This window comes from Sceloporus undulatus, chromosome 3 (assembly GCF_019175285.1).
Source record: "Sceloporus undulatus isolate JIND9_A2432 ecotype Alabama chromosome 3, SceUnd_v1.1, whole genome shotgun sequence".
In the NCBI taxonomy this organism is placed as follows: domain Eukaryota; kingdom Metazoa; phylum Chordata; class Lepidosauria; order Squamata; family Phrynosomatidae; genus Sceloporus; species Sceloporus undulatus.
The window spans coordinates 80,209,171-80,229,031 of record NC_056524.1 but is presented as its reverse complement, the minus strand read 5'-3'; the positions used below and the strand labels follow the sequence as shown (position 1 = coordinate 80,229,031).

Genomic DNA, 19,861 nt, shown 5'->3' with positions numbered 1-19,861 from the left:
TAGGATCGTGGCAGAGCATATCTGTGTATTAAATATATCTGATCAATAAGACAGGAATGGGAGTACAATCTGTGGAAGAACTTATGTCTACTAAGATATAATGCCAACATCAAAAACTAGCATTTACTACATGCACTTCTAAATCATCTAACACTCTCCAGAATTTGGGTATGAAACATCTACTTTAACTCATCTGTGATATTATTTTTTTTTTATTATTTTCTTTTCTTATATCCCACCTTTCTCCCAATACAGGGACATCTGTTTGAAAAATAGAAACTTTATAAACCTAGGTGTCAAGCACAATGCACAACACTACAGCTGCCATAACCTTTTAGTATATCAATCATAGTAGCATGTACAAACACTCTGTGCTATGTTACTTCCAAACAGAATCCAGAGGCAAATGTAATCTTAAAATTTCAAGCATCTGTGGAATAAACCAGCTAACACTAAGGTGACTCCAATGTGCCTAGGCCCAGAAGGAAAAAAAGGCTCTCCCCTCCATTCCAACTGTCACTGCCCTGGTCACGGAGAAAGACAAGGAAAGGCAGGCACAGTTTCATCATGCCTAGACCTAGAAGCAGATGAATGGCCATTTCTGTTTCCCAAGTGCCACTGTCCTGGCTATGGAGGGAAAGAAGAAGAAGAAGCATCTGCTGAATTTACTCTCCCACACTGCCATCCTCCTTTCCTTTTGTATCATGTCTTAATCAGATTATAGGCCTGAGAGCAGGGAAATAAGTTTTTTGATTGGTCTTTTATTTTTAAAGTACCATCTACAGTGATAGCACCATATAAGTAAATGGCAGAGGAGGAGGAGGAGAACAATAACAACCACACACAAAAACCCTTTCTCTGGATCCTGGACACTTTTCTGGCTCAACCAATCTATGTTTTTCAGCAAATTCAACTTTTGTTTCTGGTTATCAAAAGTTGATTTTAATGGCATTTCTCTTTTCACTTCTACTTTCTTCACAAATTACCTATAGTAATCCCCCCAATTGTTAGCACATTTTAGAGTACTATAAAAATGATTGCTTAGGGAAATGTGGATGGATGTCTTCTATCTTTTATAGAAGGATCACTCATGAAATATCAGCTTTTAAACATACATATAGCTCTGTCAATGTATGATCAAAGTACTATATGCAGTGCTTGGCAGAGAGCCACCAACATTCTTCACTATATCCTTTTTAGCACGGAGCACAAAGAGACTTCTCTAATCTAAGGTACACACCCTCCATTCATCTTAAAATAACCAGGAAACTGATTTAGGGCAATTACATTTCAGATTTATTATCCAGCTGTGCTATTTCTCCCCAGCAACTACAGTTTGTCTAGTAAGAACTACAGTGCCTCCAGGTCAGGGGTTTAATTGTTATTTCTGTAAGATCTGCTGAGTTATAATGGAAGAGTGGCAGGGTACCACGAAAGATTAAATTACTCCAATCTTGATCACAGATTAATAAGAACTAGCCACCTGGGCTCTTAGGTTGCCAACTAAATCCTTCTTTGATGCTTTCAGTCCTTTCATTCCCTGCTAGTGGAGGAACTGTTGCTTAGGCTAGCAGTAAAAGATTGAGGCCACAGTAGACAGTGTGCTTGGGTGGTGTTGAGGCCAGGTTAGAGCACTTTACAAATGGCACATTTTTCTTCTTTTTTTCTCTATCTGACAAAACTGCAACAAAGTTAAATAATCTCAAAAGGGGGTCATATGGACTGGAAAGCTCCTAATTTCATAAAAACAGTGGTTGGGAGACAGAAGTCTCCACCTTAAGGCAGGAGTAAGAATCATGGGCCCCTCCAGTTGCTGCTGGATTGCAAATCCCAGCATTTTATACCACTGCTATCTTGGTTAAAGAACTGTGTGGAAATTGCAGTCCAAAAAAGATCTTGGGGGCTGCATGATTTCCACTCCAGCTTTGAATCTACAATATTAAAAGAACTAAAGATTGATTTGCACAAAATTAAAAACATAATTACAGATTTTGAAAAAAATCCTTATGCTTCAGAAAGAACAGTAAGCACAACAGCATCCTAATCAGTAAGACCCTACCCAGAAAACAACAAAACTGACGAAGCATCAAGAGTGAAACTGAGAAACTTGCTTTTCAACAGTTCACATAATACATAAACATAATACAATCACTATTTTTAACATATTACCAATATTCTGATTTACACTATAACTAGCACTTGTGCTATTATACACCTGGCCAAATATCTTTTGTGCACAGCTGGAACAAGATATTTATTTATCATGGAAGAATGGCGTTTGTTCCACAATGAAATAATTATGTTAATGACGATGTTATTAGAACACACTGGAGTTCTCCATCCCCAACATAAAACATCTTCAACAACAATATAAAAGTAAACCTAGACTGTTAATCTGGTGACTCACCTTTCTTACATGGCTTTGGCGGCACAACAGGACCAGGCTCTATATTATCATAGAAGTTACTCATGGCTTTCGGGTCAAAGTTCCCTATTAATATATGAAAGAAACTTAAGTGACATTCAGAACAAGAAAACTATTCAAGATGTTACAGAAATCACTAGCCTTACATTAAATATGTGTGTTTTCAGCAGAAGAGATGATAGCAGAATACACTGTTTTTCATAGTTCTTCATCAGTATCTGCCTGTCATAATGTCTCATTCTTCAGGGAGATGTTATATTTACAGTAAAGAATCTATGGCAGTTTGGTTGTCTAAATTAACTGCAAAATGCAATTTCCCACCAGTAACAAATATGTTAACTTTTACTTTTTACTGCTGGAAATGTCCAACAAAAGAACTGACATCCCTGAACAGTACAATTTTTATTCTATATCAAAGTAAACCTTTACAACTGTATACACAGGGTCAAATACATTCCTGAAAAAGCAAATTTTTCAAAATATATACCTCTAGACTGAAGAAGGTCAATTTCCTTCTGAGTACAGTCAACATTTATCTGAAGCTGCCTATTCACGCTCCGCAATCTGGTCATCTCCTCAGGCTAGTAAAGAGAACCAGAAATAGCAAAAGAAAGGGAAATCAGGATAACCATTATACTTAAGCAATGCATATATATAAAAAGACTCAAACAGAAACAGAATCTCTTTAGTTTTTACAGTTGCTTCCACTTACACTGAGCAGTCATAATTACACAGATAAATGGGTTACAAACAAGAGCTTTATTAAGGTGTTACTATCATTGGAGCCTTAAAATCCTAAATGTGGATGACTTTTCTTCTGATGACCCTATGCAGAGTGCCTGATGGGATACATGACATAGAGTTCTCCATCACTGCAAGACGTGCAGGTCACGTAAGCTATTGAAACACAGATCAAAGGGCTCAGAAAGGAGTTGCCAATAGTAAAGTGTCATTCACACCTTTGGGGCAGATTTATGGCCAGGATGCTGTGCCAGGCCAGAACCATTCTCACCTTGGATGACCATTCTCACCTTGGAGACCATCTATAGCTCAAGCTATCTTTAATATGTAGTTTTGGTTTTGCTTTGAAATGTGGAAAACAACTCTTCACTTGAGGCAAGATTTTGCCTATTTAAGGTCCCTCAAATCTTTTGTCACTGTTCTATGGTGTTTATCAGACGAGCTCTTAAAGAGGTACTATTCCAGTGTGACTCCTCTAGCTGCCTCCTGTTGCATGCTGGGATTGGCAGTTTTAAGGAGGGGTATTTAGAATTCTCAGGCAGAGAAGTTCAGCTCCTTAAAACTGCCAATCCCAGCATGCAACAGGAGGCTGCTAGAGGAGTCACACTGGAATAGTAGCTCTTTAAGAGCATAGTGTGATAAACATCTAAGTTAGGACCAGGCAGTCTGTTTGGTTCTGATATAGTTCCAATCCACTTCTCCCCTTCCTTCCCCTTCGTGTTGCTGAGTCTTCATCAATCTGGACCCGGAGCACCATGAAAACAGGTGAATATTCCCATTAGAAAGCCTTGTGTTATCTGTCCAATACTAACTCTCTATTTCCTGAGTTCTTGAGTGATTGTGTGAGTGTATGCTTGTTTTATGTGTGTATGAATAATAAAGTCAGTTTTCATAAAACTTGTCTCTATTATTACCTTGGCAACCTTTGTATACACAGGACTAGAGACTGCTCCTCTATTTGAGCTAATGATGTAGTTGTAAAAGTTTATTCGGTCATTGACCAGCAAAGAGCTAATGATAAGGAGACTTATTACAAAGATGAATGAACATATTTTCATTATAGCATTCAACTGAATGGCTTTTCCTCCAGGAAAAAAAATAGAAGTACAATGCATATTATGGTAAAACTTAATTTAAAATATCTTCTTAATGATTTAAATCAGGATTTAAACTTCTGGTTTACATAATTTTGATTTAAAATAGGTCCATCCTACAGAGATTATTAAAGGGTGTTTCAGCACTGTCATGGTAATATAATGCCCAGAACGTGTTATTAGCCAAGACAAAACCACTTTCCAACTAAAGTAGCAGTGATATGCTTTGATCATTAATCTCCCCATGGATAACCAGGTAAAGCTCTCAAAGTATGCTATCACTGCTATTACTCTGAGGCAAAGCTACAAGGTGTAGAGGTTTGAGCATTGGCCTATGACTGGAGATCAGGGTTCAGTTCTCTCCTCGCCCACAGAAACTCACTGGGTGACTTTGGCAAGTCACACACTCTCAGACACAGAAAACACTATTGGTTTAGGGTTGTCCTAAGTCAGAAACAACTCAAAGGCACACAACAGCAATAAAAGAGGCAAAGAAAAGAGTCACTGTACATTTGTGCAAGAAAATCAAAATTGTTTTCTTTAGAGACCAAAGTTAAATAATTTTCCTTATCAGAAGGAAAACAACAACCAAGTTAGAAAACACGCAAAATAGCCAATTCTAAATTTAATTCCATCTCCCATTCTTTCAACATTTCCTTCTTTACAACCAGACAATGCTTATCTTGCAACAACGTTGACGTTACTGTATTGGCTTTAAAATGCTCTTTCCATACTGAGTTAATTATTTCCTTCTGAAGAGGCCACCACATTGAGAATGCAATGACTTAATAATGCAGGTATGCAGTACCATACTCATTCGGATCTGGGAAGGGCATTAAGCCACTATGAGGTTGCTGGAAGAGGAATTGGTGAACTGAATCTTATCAGACAGTAAGTATTAGATAAAGATTTTTAAAATGGTACCTGAGTTTTCCACTTGCCAAGAAAGGAAAATGATTCTAAAATATAAATACTGCATTGTATGAATTTCTTACTTACTGTTGGGATAGAGGTTGTACAGCTCACTCTTCTCAGACGCCGTTGCATAAGATCATATTCCATGCCGTTCACTTCGCCTTTCAGTTTCTCAAGTTCTTCATTTTCAAACTTCAGTTCTTTTGCTAACCTCTCCATCCTTGCACGTTGATGTAACAATAAGGCTAGTGTATTATAAAAAAGAAAGTCAATGCAATGCACATCTTGTAACTTGGCTAAGTTTACAAGTGAGCTTTTTAAAAACAGGAAGTGACCATAAACATGCATTCAAACATCAGTGTAGAGATGCTTCATACCAACAGAACTATAACTGTAAATGCATCTGAGTAAGTACTCTCAAGTTTATGAAAGATTGTGCTACCAGCTTCTTTATTTTAGTTAAAGGTGCTATAAAATGCCTTTGCACATTGATTTTCTACAATAACACAGATATGTCTTTGAATGTTGATGTAAATTCTTCCACCATAAACATCATTTTTAGACAGTAATTTGAAGATATTACCATTTCTGGCCACTCTTCCTTTTTTGTTTTGTTCTTTGTCCACTCAAAAATAAAAAGGCACCTGTACAAGGAGAAAACTTTTCAGGATGAATTGGCAACCTAATTGTATCAACAGTGCACTGGCAAGATGAAATATCAAAGAAAGAAGGAATAAGACCACCAGCAGCTCATGATCCTACCAGCAGACTATAAGCCATTGGAGTGTGATATTCTGCACTGCATTTGATTAATGAAGTCTCTTGATACAATGGAATTATATTATTCTAGTTAGAGATGTAAAATTTCTGAAAATTTTAAAGCCATTGTGAAAAAAGGCTTTAAAAAAAGAGCATCTTAAGAAAATCTGGGGGGAAAATAACATCAACACGTTTTACAAATTCTAAGTCACTTTGTTACTTTACAGAAATAATATGTATTATGTATGCAATAAACACTTGAACTGAAAGGAACCTGTTTTTGTCAGTTTATTAAAAACAGGCAAAAAAAAGTTAAAAGGAGAAGGAACCATCAATATTATTAAAATGAAGAAAATTGGTTTGTCTCCTCTAGTTATCCAAAGTGTCAAGTAAATATAATGCATTTCTTTAGAACTGAGGCCTGAAGCAGACAGGCCAAAAGTGCCAGCACCAGTGCTCAAGACACCAAGACTGGAGCAGAACAAATTAGTTACTAGAACCTCCATGTAAAAATTTTAGCATCCTACCTATGACTGATCCATTTGTATTTTATTTTTGGAGTGTAAGTTTAACCATTTGGTTCTAATCCTTGGGTTTTTATAGTGAGTTCTTCACAACTGTCTATATTTTTCTTTAGAAAAATTCATAAGAAATCATTTTAAAATGTATTTGCTAGAGAGAAAAGCATGATGACTGCATGGAATGGAAATAACTTATGGCAGGGCCAGGGGCTCATGTATTCCTGCATGGCAGAGGATTAGACTGGATGCTCCTTGTGGGTTCTTCCAGCATTATCAGGGACGTAGCTAGGATTTTAGGAAGGGGGGGTCCAGACTAAGTGCCACCATTATAATGGGGCTTGGGTGCGGTGGCGCAGCAGCACACACCATTCATTTTTCTAATGGAAGGGGGGGGTCCGGACCTTGGCTACGTCCCTGGCATTATGATTCTAGGATTCAATTATTCTGAAAGCAAGACAGCCGTTTTGAGCTAACATTTTCTAAGAAACCTCCATCTTGCTCTTTTCACTTGACTTCCTGAAGTGTGATGAAGAGACAAGAGATTTTTTTTTGCTGTGCTGCAAATGCAAAAATGCTCTTCAGCCTGATAAAAGTATCACATCAGCAGCCCTTAGGGAAAATTGTGGTTTTGGGCTACCTGCCAATTAAGTATGGGACAGATTAAATGCATGAGCAGCAGAACAGAAACCTCTTCCATTTGCCGCCAAACATGTGGTGGTGAAGGAAAAGAATCTAATGCAAACAGACCTAGAACGCTGGTGTGGTACCACTCTTGGCCATCCTATCCTACTCAGTGCCTGAAATGTTCTGTAACTTGTGTTACTTAAAATACTAACATGCCTGACTTTTCACCAATTGTTTAGAGCAGTCAACTAACCTTCTATCTTTTGTGGGTTTTCCAGGCTATGTTGCCATGTTCTGGAATAATTTATCCCTGATGTTTCGCCTGCATCTGTGTATGGCATCTCAGAGGTCTGAAGATGCCAGCCACAGATGCTGGCAAAACACCAGGGACAAATTCTTCAAGAACATGGCCACACAGCCAAAAAACCTCACAAAAAACTATGGATGCCAGCCCTGAAAGCCTTCAACTTCACAACTAATCTCTCTTCAGGAACAAGACTTCCATTCATACTTCTCATTCATTCAAATGCACAACACAGTCACAGTATTCCAGTCTATTATATTATTATAATTACTTCTACAGTTACTTAGAATCTACACGGAAATCGGCAGGACATATCATTCATGATCAACCTTTTCTTACTAGTTATAGAAGACATACAAATTGTGTCTTATATCAAGTTCCATGAGAGGGTACATCTATTTTAGTACATACTGGATTTTACTTATCCACAATACTTGGAACCACAAGTCTTTTGGATTTCTGAGTTTTTCAGATTTTGTAATATCTGCATATATATACTGTGTGTGTGTGTGTGTGTGTGTGTGTGTGTATAGAGAGAGAGAGCTCTTGCAGATGGGACTCTATACTAAACATGAGATTAATTTATGTTTTGTATACATATTGTATACATACTCTGTAGTTAATTTTATACACAACATTTGTAATAATTTTGTGTATGAAATAAAGTTTGTGTAAAATGAACCGTCAAAAATTAAACATGTTACTATCTTAGCCACTCATGTGGCCAATTTTGGAATATTTTGGATTTCAGAATTTTAGGTAAGGAAGACTCTGACTTTACTGACAAACTATTGGGGGGGGGGGTATTGGAATACTTTCAAGCCACGAATAGTTAAATCTGTGGATAAAAAATCATGGATATGAAGGGTTGATTGTACTACTGTACAATCTGAGTTCTCTAGGGTTACAATTTGAAAAGTGATGATAGCCTTTAGGGCTGAAGGGCGGGGTATAAATACCATATATAAATAAATAAACAAATAAATAAAAGGCCAGCCTGCGGACGGAATCAGGGCGCAGCGTCCTGACAATGCTTGCCCTAACTCTGCCCAGGGCATCATGATGGTGCATGCTGCTTCAGATGGCACATGCCATCATGACACACCTCCTGTGCTGGGTCCAAATGATGCTGTGCCAAAGGGGCACCATGGAGCCGTGCCGCCACGGCTATGGCGCCTTTTGAAGGGCACAAAAAGGAGCTACACTCTTTCACCCTCCAAAGGCCAGATCGGAGCCACGGTGTGAGGTTGCCATGGCCAAGATCCAGCCAGGAAAGGGGCAGCTGCAGACCGCTCCTTTAAGGCAGCCTGTTTAGCCCCTGAATTAAAAATTTAGGAACACTTATTCCACATTTGATTAAAAATGTTGTTTTACTTATTCTGAGATCAGCATTCATCATAACACTGTCAAACCCAAGCAAGTAACTATCTCACCTAGTATTAAAATTAACAGTAATAGCTGAAGGATAACCACTTCCTGTATATACCACTCAGAATTTGCAGTCATTTTTAACCAGGTGACCCTACCAAGTGAGGTAAAGGGCTACTACTGAAGAAAGAGCCTTCTCAGAAGCAACATCCTAGTTATGAAATGCTCTGCTCAGAAAGACTAACTTGGTGCATTCTTTATTTTCTGCTCAGCACCAGGAGATGTTTTTGATTTTAAGCCTTTCAAATTCCTTAATTTTCTTTTTAAATGATTTCATTTATATGGTTTTACTCTACATGACAAATGTTAAGATGTATATCATCCTGTAATGTTTACAGTTATTTATTTTTACCATGTTAAAGTAGTTAGCGGTTGTGATATCTTTGTTTATAAGGAGGCCTATAAATATTGACAATAACATATATTGTCTAGTCTATCTGACAGCACATCTCCAGGATCACAAACAGAGTCTTTACATCATCTGCCATCATTTTTGTCACTGAAAATTCAATGGATCCTCTGTATACAACTCAAGCGGTTTCTTTCCAGCTTCTGTACTGCAGTCCTCCTAGTCTGTAATCTAAACTTATCATAGCACAGATTCATTTGTTTCCTCTTCTTTGGTAGGAAACAAACAAACAGTACTTCCAACTAACCCTTTCTATATAGAGTTGCCATAATTCTGGACCTCCAAACTGGGACAAACGTAGGACAAAATTTTCAAATGTAGGACACATTTTTTAAAAAATGGAGAACACACAAAAAAATTGATGATTTTTTTAAAAAATGTTAATATAAATGCATGTTTCTTAGGCATGATCAAAATGGAGGACATTTTGGCATTGTTCCTAGACAGATGGCAGAAAAGTACTTCCCTTTCTGGCTAACCTCCCCCCCTCCCCCCATTCCAAACAGCATATTTGGGCATTGAAGAGGAGGAAGAGTGGAAAAGGCAGAGGAGGAGGAAGAGGAGAAGAAGAAGAGGAGGAGGAAGAAGGGGAGGAAGAGAAGGAGGAAAAAGATGAAGAAGAAGGGGAGGAAGAGGAGGAGGAAAAAGATGAAGAGGAGGAGGAAGAAGGGGAGGAAGAAAAGGAGGCAGAAGAAGAGGAGGAGGAGAAAGAGGAAAGGCTCTTTCCTCTGCCTGGCTGCCTCCGTCGCCAACGGAGGAAGCCAGGCAAGGGAATGGGGCCTCGCTGAAGCCAAGTCCCAAACCCCTGCCTGGCTGCCTCCTTCGCCGTTTTGCCCCCACCCCCAGGATTCTCCCCCCCCCCCGCAGAGACGGAGGCAGCCAGGCAGAGGTTTGGGGCTTGGCTTCAGCCGTCCTCCAAGCCCCAGCCAAGCCTGGAGGACTCTGCAATCGCGGAGGAGCCCCCTGGGCATGGCTGGGGCTTGGAAGACAGCCATCCTCCAAGCCCCAGCCAAGCATGGAGGACTCCGCGATCGCAGAGGAGCCCCCTGGGCATGGCTGGGGCTTGGAAGACAGCCGTCCTCCAAGCCCCAGCCAAGCCTTCAGGACTTGCTGGGGGGGGGGGGGCCCCGGGGGGGGGGACACAGGGGGGGGAGCGTGCGGGCCCCCCCCAAATCGGGAAAGTCCCGCCCCCAGGCGGGATATGGGAAGCCTATTTCTATACAGCATCTGAAAATGTAGATTATTATTCAGTTAAACATTTTAAACAGAGTTAAAATAACAATCAACATAAGGACTACTATCTGAATTTTTTATGTTACCATGGGAAAACTACTCAAATATGATTATTTATCAGGAATAAACAATTAGTTTACAACGTGCTGGAATATCCAATTGTAAAGGAAAGAGATAGAAAGATGTCGATATCAATTATCATATGTATATGCATTTTTGCAAAGTTTGTTAAGTTTGTAATTTTTTGTCAGGTTAGAGTTTATGTCTGTTGGTTTATCTGTTTGTCTTCTTCTCTAATTTTCTTACTACTGTTATATGTTATTCTAAATATATATATATATACACACACACACACACACACACACATACATATACATACACACACATATTTTAAACAGTTTTATTATTTATTATGTCATACACCTCTGTATTTTAGTATAATGAGGTACCGTATATACTCAACTATAAGTCGAAAAATGTATGCCCCAAAATGAACTCCAAAATCCTGGGTAGACTTATGGAAGGGTCAATGAGTTAATGCTAATAAATTTTGTGAAAGAAGAAGTGCCCACCTTCTTCTGTAGCCTTGTAACGGCTCCGTTTGAAGCCCTGGCACCGGCTTCCTCTCTCCCTGTGTGTGTGTGTGTGTTTGTGTGTGTGTCTGTTTCCCAGGCTCTCAACCTTCCTGCCAAGCCAGACCTAACAAGCTGCTGTTAAGGAAAGGGACACACAGAAAGTATGCCCAGGCTTGTACCCCGTTTTGCCTGGAAGTCCTGGGGGTGAGAAGGAGAGAGAGAGAGAGAGAAAGGTTTGTCCTCCATTTCTGCTAACTATGAGCCTTGGAGTCCTGGGGGTGAAAAGCAGAGAGAGAGAGAAGCCTGTCCTCCATTTCTGCTAACTATGAGCCTTGGAGTCCTGGGGGTGAAAAGCAGAGAGAGAAAGGCCTGTCCTCCATTTCTGCAAGCTATGAGCCTTGGAGTCCTGGGGGTGACAAGCAGAGAGACAGTGGGGTCTGTCCTCCTTTTCGCAAGCCATGTGCCTTGGAGATGCTTTTGGTAAGGGGAAGAGTGTGTGTGAGTGTGCACGTGCACGCTGAGGTTTGTTTCCCCTTTTCCATGCTGAGACTGATGCTTGGGAGAGGTCCAGAGAGTGAGATATAGGGAGGGAAGTGGTGCTTTTGTCCCCCCCCCTTTTTGATCTTTTGTAACATCCTCCAGTGTTTGCCCCTTGATTTATCCACGGGTCATATCAAAATCCATGATTTTGGATCCAAAAACTGCCCTCGACTTCTACATGAGGTCGACTTATACATGAGTATATACTGTAATTACTATGTGCTTTTCCTAATACACCCTAATACATGAGAAACCTTAACATTAAATAGTTCAGGTAACAGTCAGCAATGCACACTTCACTGATTGGTGTCCCAAAAGTTTAACAATTAATTTTGACAATACAGAGCAGTTTGTGGTAACAGAGCTTTAGCATCATGCATCATTAAAACCAATAGCTGGTGCTAGCCTGTTTACTAGCTATTTATTTCTTTTATTGTAACCACAATCCACCACCCTGTAGCAATGCAATAAACAATGTCAATTTATATCAGTACAATACAACTCCTTGCGATGTCACATTGACACAGCAGACACTTCTTTGTTGCTGCAAAAAAACAAAGTGAGGCGCAATAAACTGAAGTACATTATTCTTCCAGATCCTCCAATGTGACAAGATGATCTACATTTCTTAACTGATCAAGATTAAGTAACTATGGTACTTCAGATGGCCTTATGAAGTCTATTAGGGACACAAATTTAAGATGATATTCATTCTACTGTTCTTTTTCGCACTTATTTTTTAAAACTGAGAATTCTTGAAAGACAATAACTTTACCTTGAGTATAAGCATAGTCATCAGATCCAGAACTGGAACTCCTCTGGTACTTATGGCTTCCTCTTTCACCTCCAGATCCTGGTACAACTGAAATGGGCTGAATGGGTTCTGGTGCTGCAGAACGCTCTTCTTGGTCCACTAAATTTAAAAGGTTCTCAGCTGGTGCTCGGCCTACAGTGATTTTAAAAACTGCTGGATTTGGCTGAGATACCATTACTCGGGGGGACTGAGTAAGTACACCTGCAGGTCCAGCTGGCTGTGTGTATGTTATATATACAGGATTAACACTATAAGGAGGTTTGGGCTGACCTGACATACTTCTGGAAGGAGAACTCGAAGGAGGAGTACCAGGTGCATACAGTGGGTGCTGATTCCGTTGTGATGGCTGGTTACTTATAGGAGAAGGGCTCCTATTAATTGCAGTCCCAGGTCTTTGTGGTGGCTCAACTGTAATTTCTATCTTGTTCATCGAGCCTTTGGATCCAACATATGGGAGATAAGATACTGAATGTCCACCTGGTTTTTGATACGTCTGGGGCGTTTGTTGATATGGATGGGGTAGCACTGTTGAAGGACTGGGAGGCATAAACACATGGGAACTTTGATGACTTAATTGGGTAGGCTGAACTTGATGCTGAGGTGAGCCAAAAGGAGAAGGACACTGAGAAGCCGGTGGTGACTGAAAAGGTGATTGAGGAATCTGGGGCTGTTTTGGCGAATACTGAGAAGGCTGATAGTTCTGTTGGTGTGGGTAGATAGGTAGTGGATGTGGACTGTAATGTGGAACTGGACCTTGTGGCGATGAATGCCACTGCGTACTTTGAGTAGGAGTCTGTCGGCCTGATGAACATTGAGACGTCTGTCTTATGTAGAGAGATCCAGGATTCCCATAGGGATTGCTTGGAATTGGAGGAAGAATTTGTAAAGCTCTGGGTACAGTCTGTCCAGAAGGGAGATTTTGTGACACTGTAACAGTTATAGGATTTGTGCTGTACCGAGGTATGTGCATATATGTAGGAGGAGGAGGAGGGCCTTGCATAGCAGATGTACTCATTCCAGGTTGCATGGAAGAAGGTTGCTGAGGTGGCTGAGGAGGAGGTGTAGCTGCATTTCTATTCTGGTCATTCAAAAAAAATGGATTGTAGTTGGGAGAAGCTGCCACAACAGCTGGAGCAGAATGTGGTTCTTGAACTAAACATATTAGCTGTTTACCTCCTGTGCGTTGTGGATCAATATGTCCATCACTTGAACTGTGTACCAGTGTACGACCACCATTAAGTTGAGCCCCATCCCCTCCATGATAACCGGTATGAGGATGGATGCCCAGGTTAATATGTAGAAGGCGGTTCTTGTTCATTCGGGTGTCATCTGGGCTATGGTACTCCATGTATAGATATTTGTTACTCTCTTGTGCAAGGACTCGACAACAAGCATCAATGTTGTTGTTATTCTAGTAATAAAAACAGCAAGTTAAGTGTTTTATGCGCATGTAAATCAAGCTCTTAATAGCTACATTTGAACAAGTATGAGGTACAGGTACACCATAGTTAACAACCTCTGACAAAGAAGCTCCTTTTTTATTCCTGTCCTGCCCATTTTCTTCCTCAACCTCTTGTCTACATGGAAGTTTTTGGCAGTACAAGGGGGTAATGGGAGAATGGTGAAGAATGACTGGAGAAATACAGACTTCCAGTTTCAGGTTCCAGCAGCATGTCTGCAGGAATCAACTGAATAAAGTTTGAGCTGGGACAGGATGGGAATCTACTCTAGGTGATCCTATCATAGCTGGGTGAGCCAGGCAGCTGCCTCTAGCTAGAATCCCTCACAGAACATGTGTGAACAGTAAAATAGAGGACAAAAATGGGAAAGAAAACTAGCTTGTCTCATCACTACTCAAGTATATTTATTATTGCTTCTCTGACCAGGCTGATTAATTTCTCATGCATATATTATTAGTTCTGAATAAAGTTTGCTGAAAATTGTTAAACTGCTCTTATTTTCTGTTGTGTAGAAACCTGTTTCTATTTTTTCCATGTCATTTCTGCATCTGGTACCAATTTTTTTTATTGAAGAAGTAATGCCTAGGAACACATCTGCTCCATTAACTGAGGTATAATTTCTGTAAAGGCTGTCATCATATTTAAAAAGCTTTACTTGAATAATAATGTGATATTTCCTCAGGTAAAACTGCATTAATTTGCATCTGAATGAAACAGTGATTCTGAAGAAAAGACATGTTTCCAGGTGATACATGCTTATATCATAAGAAGCATCATCTTAGAAAGGTTTTCTATTGAGAAATGCAACAACTTCATGTGTCTTAAAAAGTGCGTTTTCACTATTTACTCATAGGCGTTCATCTCTTTTTGCATGTGCACAACGACAAGCTGAAGATCTTATGCTATTATTTTGCTATGATATTTCATCTTTTTCTCATCAGTTCTTCACTTTTTATTTGTTTCAACACATCCGGAAAAAAAGTTTATGTGCAATGTTTTCAGAAGCTTAAAAAACTTCTATTTATAAGTAAATCTCACACTCTCTGGCACAGACAAAGACAAAATTTTATCCTGCATTTAGTCATATTCCAAATCCATGAATTAAACATTTATAATACTTATGAAAAGCTGAGGAATTTCAAAGCACTTTCTACCAATTACCTGTTTCATCTCATTTCCAACTGTTAATCAATAGGTATATGACATTTTCCAGCCTTGGCAGTAGTATAGCACATGAGTGTTATAATCTGGAGCAAGATTATAATAAATGCACGTCTCTGTATCCCAAATATATTAATGCTTCCTTGCAAGATTTACTGAGCCTATTCCATGAATTCATTGCTTTGTTTCCATCCTTTCCAAACAACACTTACATTAGGAAAAACAATGAGTTTTTATTACCCATTTTATCTCTTTAATTCTTCCACAGGGAATTTTTGTGTTCCATTTAAAACTATACACTACCAATAAAATAAAATACTATAAACGGAATACAAAGAGTTATAGATATGCAAGGTGCTATCTAGATGGAGTCTAGATCAGTTCTGAAATGATGAAGATTTTAGAGTACAACCCTTAAGACTGTCTACCATTAGCCATGCTGCTTGAGGCTGATATAAGTGGATGCCCAGTGTAACTGGAGGGCATCAAGTTGTGCCTCTGTCATTTAGTTAAGCATTTTTAATTCTACTTAACTGATATTTATACTTTTGAAAAGAACATTCTGATTTTTAAAAATATGGGCATATAAAATGAAGTACTACCATTAAAATTTTGTAATAACTATCTGAGAGTAAATAATAGTTTTCATTCCCACTCTCTGCTGCCTCAAAATACAGCCTTTATTTTTTTCAGAAACAAACAGGAAAAAAATCATGCTTTAATCTTACCAGTTTGTAAAAAATTGACTTTTTAACTTTCCAAAAAAAGTTATTGCTGTCCCTCTTAACACTTACCTGGAGCATGCACTGAGATACCACACCTTCTGGAATCTCAGGGAAACGTTGCCGGAGGTCATGGAGCACCTGCATGTCAAGCTGCTGGCTGCCCTGCGCCATGCCCAATGGGTGTTATGTGTTCAAGACTTTCAGGAAATACCCATCAACAAGCTTCCCAGTGGTTATTATCTTCAGGCATGTTCTATAAGTACAAAAGCAGTTGAATGAAACCATAATTGAATATCACTTTAACCATCTTACGCATACACACACACCTGAACATCAGTTCCAGTTGAATAATGCAGATAATTTCCATCTATATTTCATTAAGTGCCACACTAAAACGCACAGCAGGACAGAAGGCAATCTCCCTCAGTATGCTGCCCTCCAGATTTGTTGAATTATACCTCCTCTCTGTACCAAGAAGCATGGCTGGTAAAAGATACTGAGCACAGTAGTCCAAAATATCCTGATCCCTCTAAGTTGGGAATATTTATAGCCCATGCAGAGGAATGTGTAGCCTCTCAGATGACCTTTGAATACAACTACCAGCACTGGATAAAATGGTTGAGGCCGATGGGATCTGTAGTCCCAAAACTTCTTAAAAGCAACAGGTTCACTGTCCCTGCTCCAGAAGCACTGTATCTGAACCAGAAAAAAATAAGGATCTCATTCAGCCTTGAAAAATTAAAACTTGCTAAGCGCTTTCTGTTTGTAAGACCTATCACTTCTTCTGTCTTATGTTTCTTCCAGGAAAAAAAAAAAAAACAAAAAACTTTGTACCAGAATCTCTCCATTTAAAAGGTGGGGATGGGGTGGAGTCAATCATACTGCTAGCATAACACCAGAACCGACAAGTGTGGAGATCTCTATTCTTGGTCTGTTCCTTAATTCTAAGTGTATATTAGAATTATTTCAAATTTTAGTAAAAACAAACAAACAAACAAAAAACCAACCACATTAGATCCTGAATGCCTAAAGTATGCCACCATTTCCACAGATTATGTTTGAATGAAAACCAATTAATGCCATTTTATAGTAAAATCCACCTTGTTTGACTTTTGTCCCTGGTACTTGCAGTTTATCAATATGCTCCACACTATGATGAATGCCAATTGCAGACTGTTTTTTTTAAAAAAAACAAAAAACAAATATAGGTAAAATTATCAATCGGGCAAAATTACAAACCATGTATCAAAAGAAATTACTAATTTAAGCACCACATGCCATCAACACAGTATCCAGAATAGTCATTCCTCTATTTTAGCACACTCTTTGTTATTTAACAATTATCAGATGCATATAAAATTATAACAAATGATATTAGGGGGCAGAACTTAAGGCTTTTAGTTCTGAGCTGCATCACTAGTTTCACTTTCATCACACAAAGCTCTCTTGTAGCAATTTCCATAGAGGTGACCATATTCCTCTTCTTTAGCAATAACCATAAAGAGTTTTGTTGCACCTTAAACACTAACAATTTTATTTGGCCTACGTTTCATTGATTGCCACAAGACTCCTCCTTGTTGTTTTGTTTTGTTTTTTTACTCTCACACAGGTTTTAACTAACATCAGCACATACTTCTTTATGCTTATGTAGCATCTTGCTATGATAGACAATACTGCTTGTACTCAGAGCTCATTGGGGTAAAATCAGACTGGCTTCCATGTGTACAAGAAGGAAGGGTGGATATCTTTGTATTAGCATCTGCCTTGGCCTGTACAAAGATCTGCTGTATAATCAAGTTGTGCAAGGAACCCATTTTTGCACATAAACAGAATTTTGTTGCTACCACTGGCTAGCATTTCTACCATGTGTTTGGGAACTCTGGCTGTTTCTTACCTTCTCATAAAGTAGCTATATTTGTTATGATTTCTTCTTTGGATGATAGTAACACCCAACTGGTAAAGGGGTCAGGCAAGGCTGCATTCTATCACCCTATCTGTTCAACTTATACAGTAAGAAGAAAATATCATAAGAAGAGCAGGCTTAGATAAAAGGGGAGTAAAGGCAGATGGAAGGAATATCAACAGTCTAAGATATGTGGACGACACCATATTACTAGCAGAAAACATCATGAACATGGAACAATTATTAAGGAAGTTCAAATAAGAAAGTACAAAGGCAGGCTTAATGCTGATCATAAAGAAAACAAAAATAATGATCATGGAGGACCTACATACATTCAACCTAGACAATGTGGAAATCAAACTAGTAAAAGAGTTCCTGTACCTTGGAACAAACATTGATCAGAGATAGTGGTCAAGAAATCATAAAAAGACTAGGAATGGGAAGGACATGCTTGAAAGAACTAGACAAGATCCTAAAGAACAAAGATATGCAACTGAGCACTATAGTCAAAACCAACCAAGCCATAATATTCCCCATCACCATACTCAGATGTGAGAGGTGGACAGTGAAGGAGGCAGATAAAATGAATTGATTTGAGATGTGGTGCTGGAGAAGTACTGAGGATACCATGGACAGCCAAAAAGCCAGATGGGGCCATCCAAATAAGATGATTAAGTTGAGACAGTCATACTGTGGCCACATCATGACACGGAATGGCTTATTAGAAAAGACAATAATGCTACAAAAGATGGAGGAATGTAGAAAGAAAGGAAGACTGCACACTAGATGGATGGACTAGGGCAGTGATGGCGAACCTTTTTGGTTCGCCGTGCCAGGGGCAGAGTTTCCACCCTCCGGGGATGGGGCCACATGCCAGAGGCGGGGTTTCCACCTTCTGGGGGCGGGGCCTCTGGGGCAGGGCTTTCCCCCACGCCCTTTCCTGGCCTCCAGCTGTCTTTGAGAGACAGCTAGAAGTCGGGGGGGGGAATTGGGGGAGAGTGACAGGCGCATGCCTGCCCCTCCTACGCTTCCCTTGGCCTCCAGCTGTCTCTCAGAGACAGCTGGGGACGAGGAAGGGTCCATGGAGGGGGGAGGAGGAGGCCCACGACCCCTGCTCCTCTATGAAGGGCTTTGTCAGACCCGAGGTGCCCTCTGAAGGACACCTCAGGTCTGTCGAAGCCCCGTGGGGAGGAGGAGGCCCGCGGCCCTTGCTCCTTTCCTCGAGGCTTCGCCGGACCTGAGGTGTCCTCGGAAGGACACCTCAGGTCTAGCAAAGCCCCGAGGGGGGGGAAGAGGAGGCGTCCACCCACCCTCTCCTCCTCAGCACAAATGGGCTCCAAGGCACCCGTTCACTCTGAGGAAAGGGAGGCCGAGGAGAAGGGGACTGGGCACGCATCCCAGGCCCCTTCTCCTCGGCACAAACGGGCTGCAAGGCACCCTTTCGCTCCAAGGAAAGGGAGGCCGAGGAGAATGGGACTGGGCACGCGTCCCAGGTCCCTTCTCCTCAGCCCTTTCCTTGGAGCGAATAGAGGAAAGGGAAGCCGGGAGGGAAGAGGGCTGGGAGGAGGAGCCAGACATCCGTGCCGCTGGCTCCTTCTTCTGAGAGCCATTTTTTGGCTTCTCGCAATAGCGGGAGGCCCGAAAATGGCAGGTAGGAGGCGGAACAGGCACGCACGTGCCTCTTCTGCCTTCTCCCTCGCCCCGTGCCTGGCAAAATGGCATCGCGTGCCACCCGTGCCATAGGTTCGCCATCAGGGGACTAGGGAGATCAAGGGAATGAATTTGCAGGACTTAAGCAGGGTAGTGGAAGATAGAGTGTCTTGGAGATGTCTCATCCACAGAGTCACCATGAATCAAGATCGTCTCAAAGGTAATTTGACACGATCTTGCTTTGGTCAGGCCCCACCTGGAATATTGTGTCCAGTTCTGGGCACCACAATTTAAAAAGGATGTTGAGAAACTGGAGCATGTCCAAAGGAGGGCGACTAAAATGGTGAAGGGTCTGGAAACCATGCCCTATGAGGAACGACTTAGGGAGCTGGAGATGGTTAGCCTGGAGAAAAGAAGCTAAAGAGGTGATACGATAGCCCTGTTTAAATATTTGAATGGATGTCATATTGAGGAGGGAGCAAGCTTGTTTTCTGAGGCTCCAGAGAGCAGGACCCAGAACAATGGATGCAAGCTACAGGAAAAGAGATTCCACCTCAACATTAGTTGGAACTTGCAGACA

At 40.4% G+C, this 19,861-nt stretch overlaps 1 protein-coding gene across 3 annotated transcripts in view; it reads right to left on the bottom strand.

The window, feature by feature from the left end:
* TAB3 (TGF-beta activated kinase 1 (MAP3K7) binding protein 3) overlaps positions 1–19,861 on the bottom strand; it is a 35,066-nt gene that overhangs the window by 3,816 nt on the left and 11,389 nt on the right. For all 3 annotated transcript variants that reach the window (XM_042457241.1, XM_042457240.1, XM_042457242.1), the window contains 5 exons: positions 15,798–15,981; positions 12,344–13,793; positions 5,260–5,420; positions 2,913–3,006; positions 2,408–2,491 (listed from right to left, as the gene is read on the bottom strand). In XM_042457241.1, the coding sequence (XP_042313175.1) occupies positions 2,408–2,491; positions 2,913–3,006; positions 5,260–5,420; positions 12,344–13,793; positions 15,798–15,899 (1,891 nt within the window). In that variant the 5' untranslated portion in view covers positions 15,900–15,981. The remainder of the gene's footprint in view (positions 1–2,407; positions 2,492–2,912; positions 3,007–5,259; positions 5,421–12,343; positions 13,794–15,797; positions 15,982–19,861) is intronic.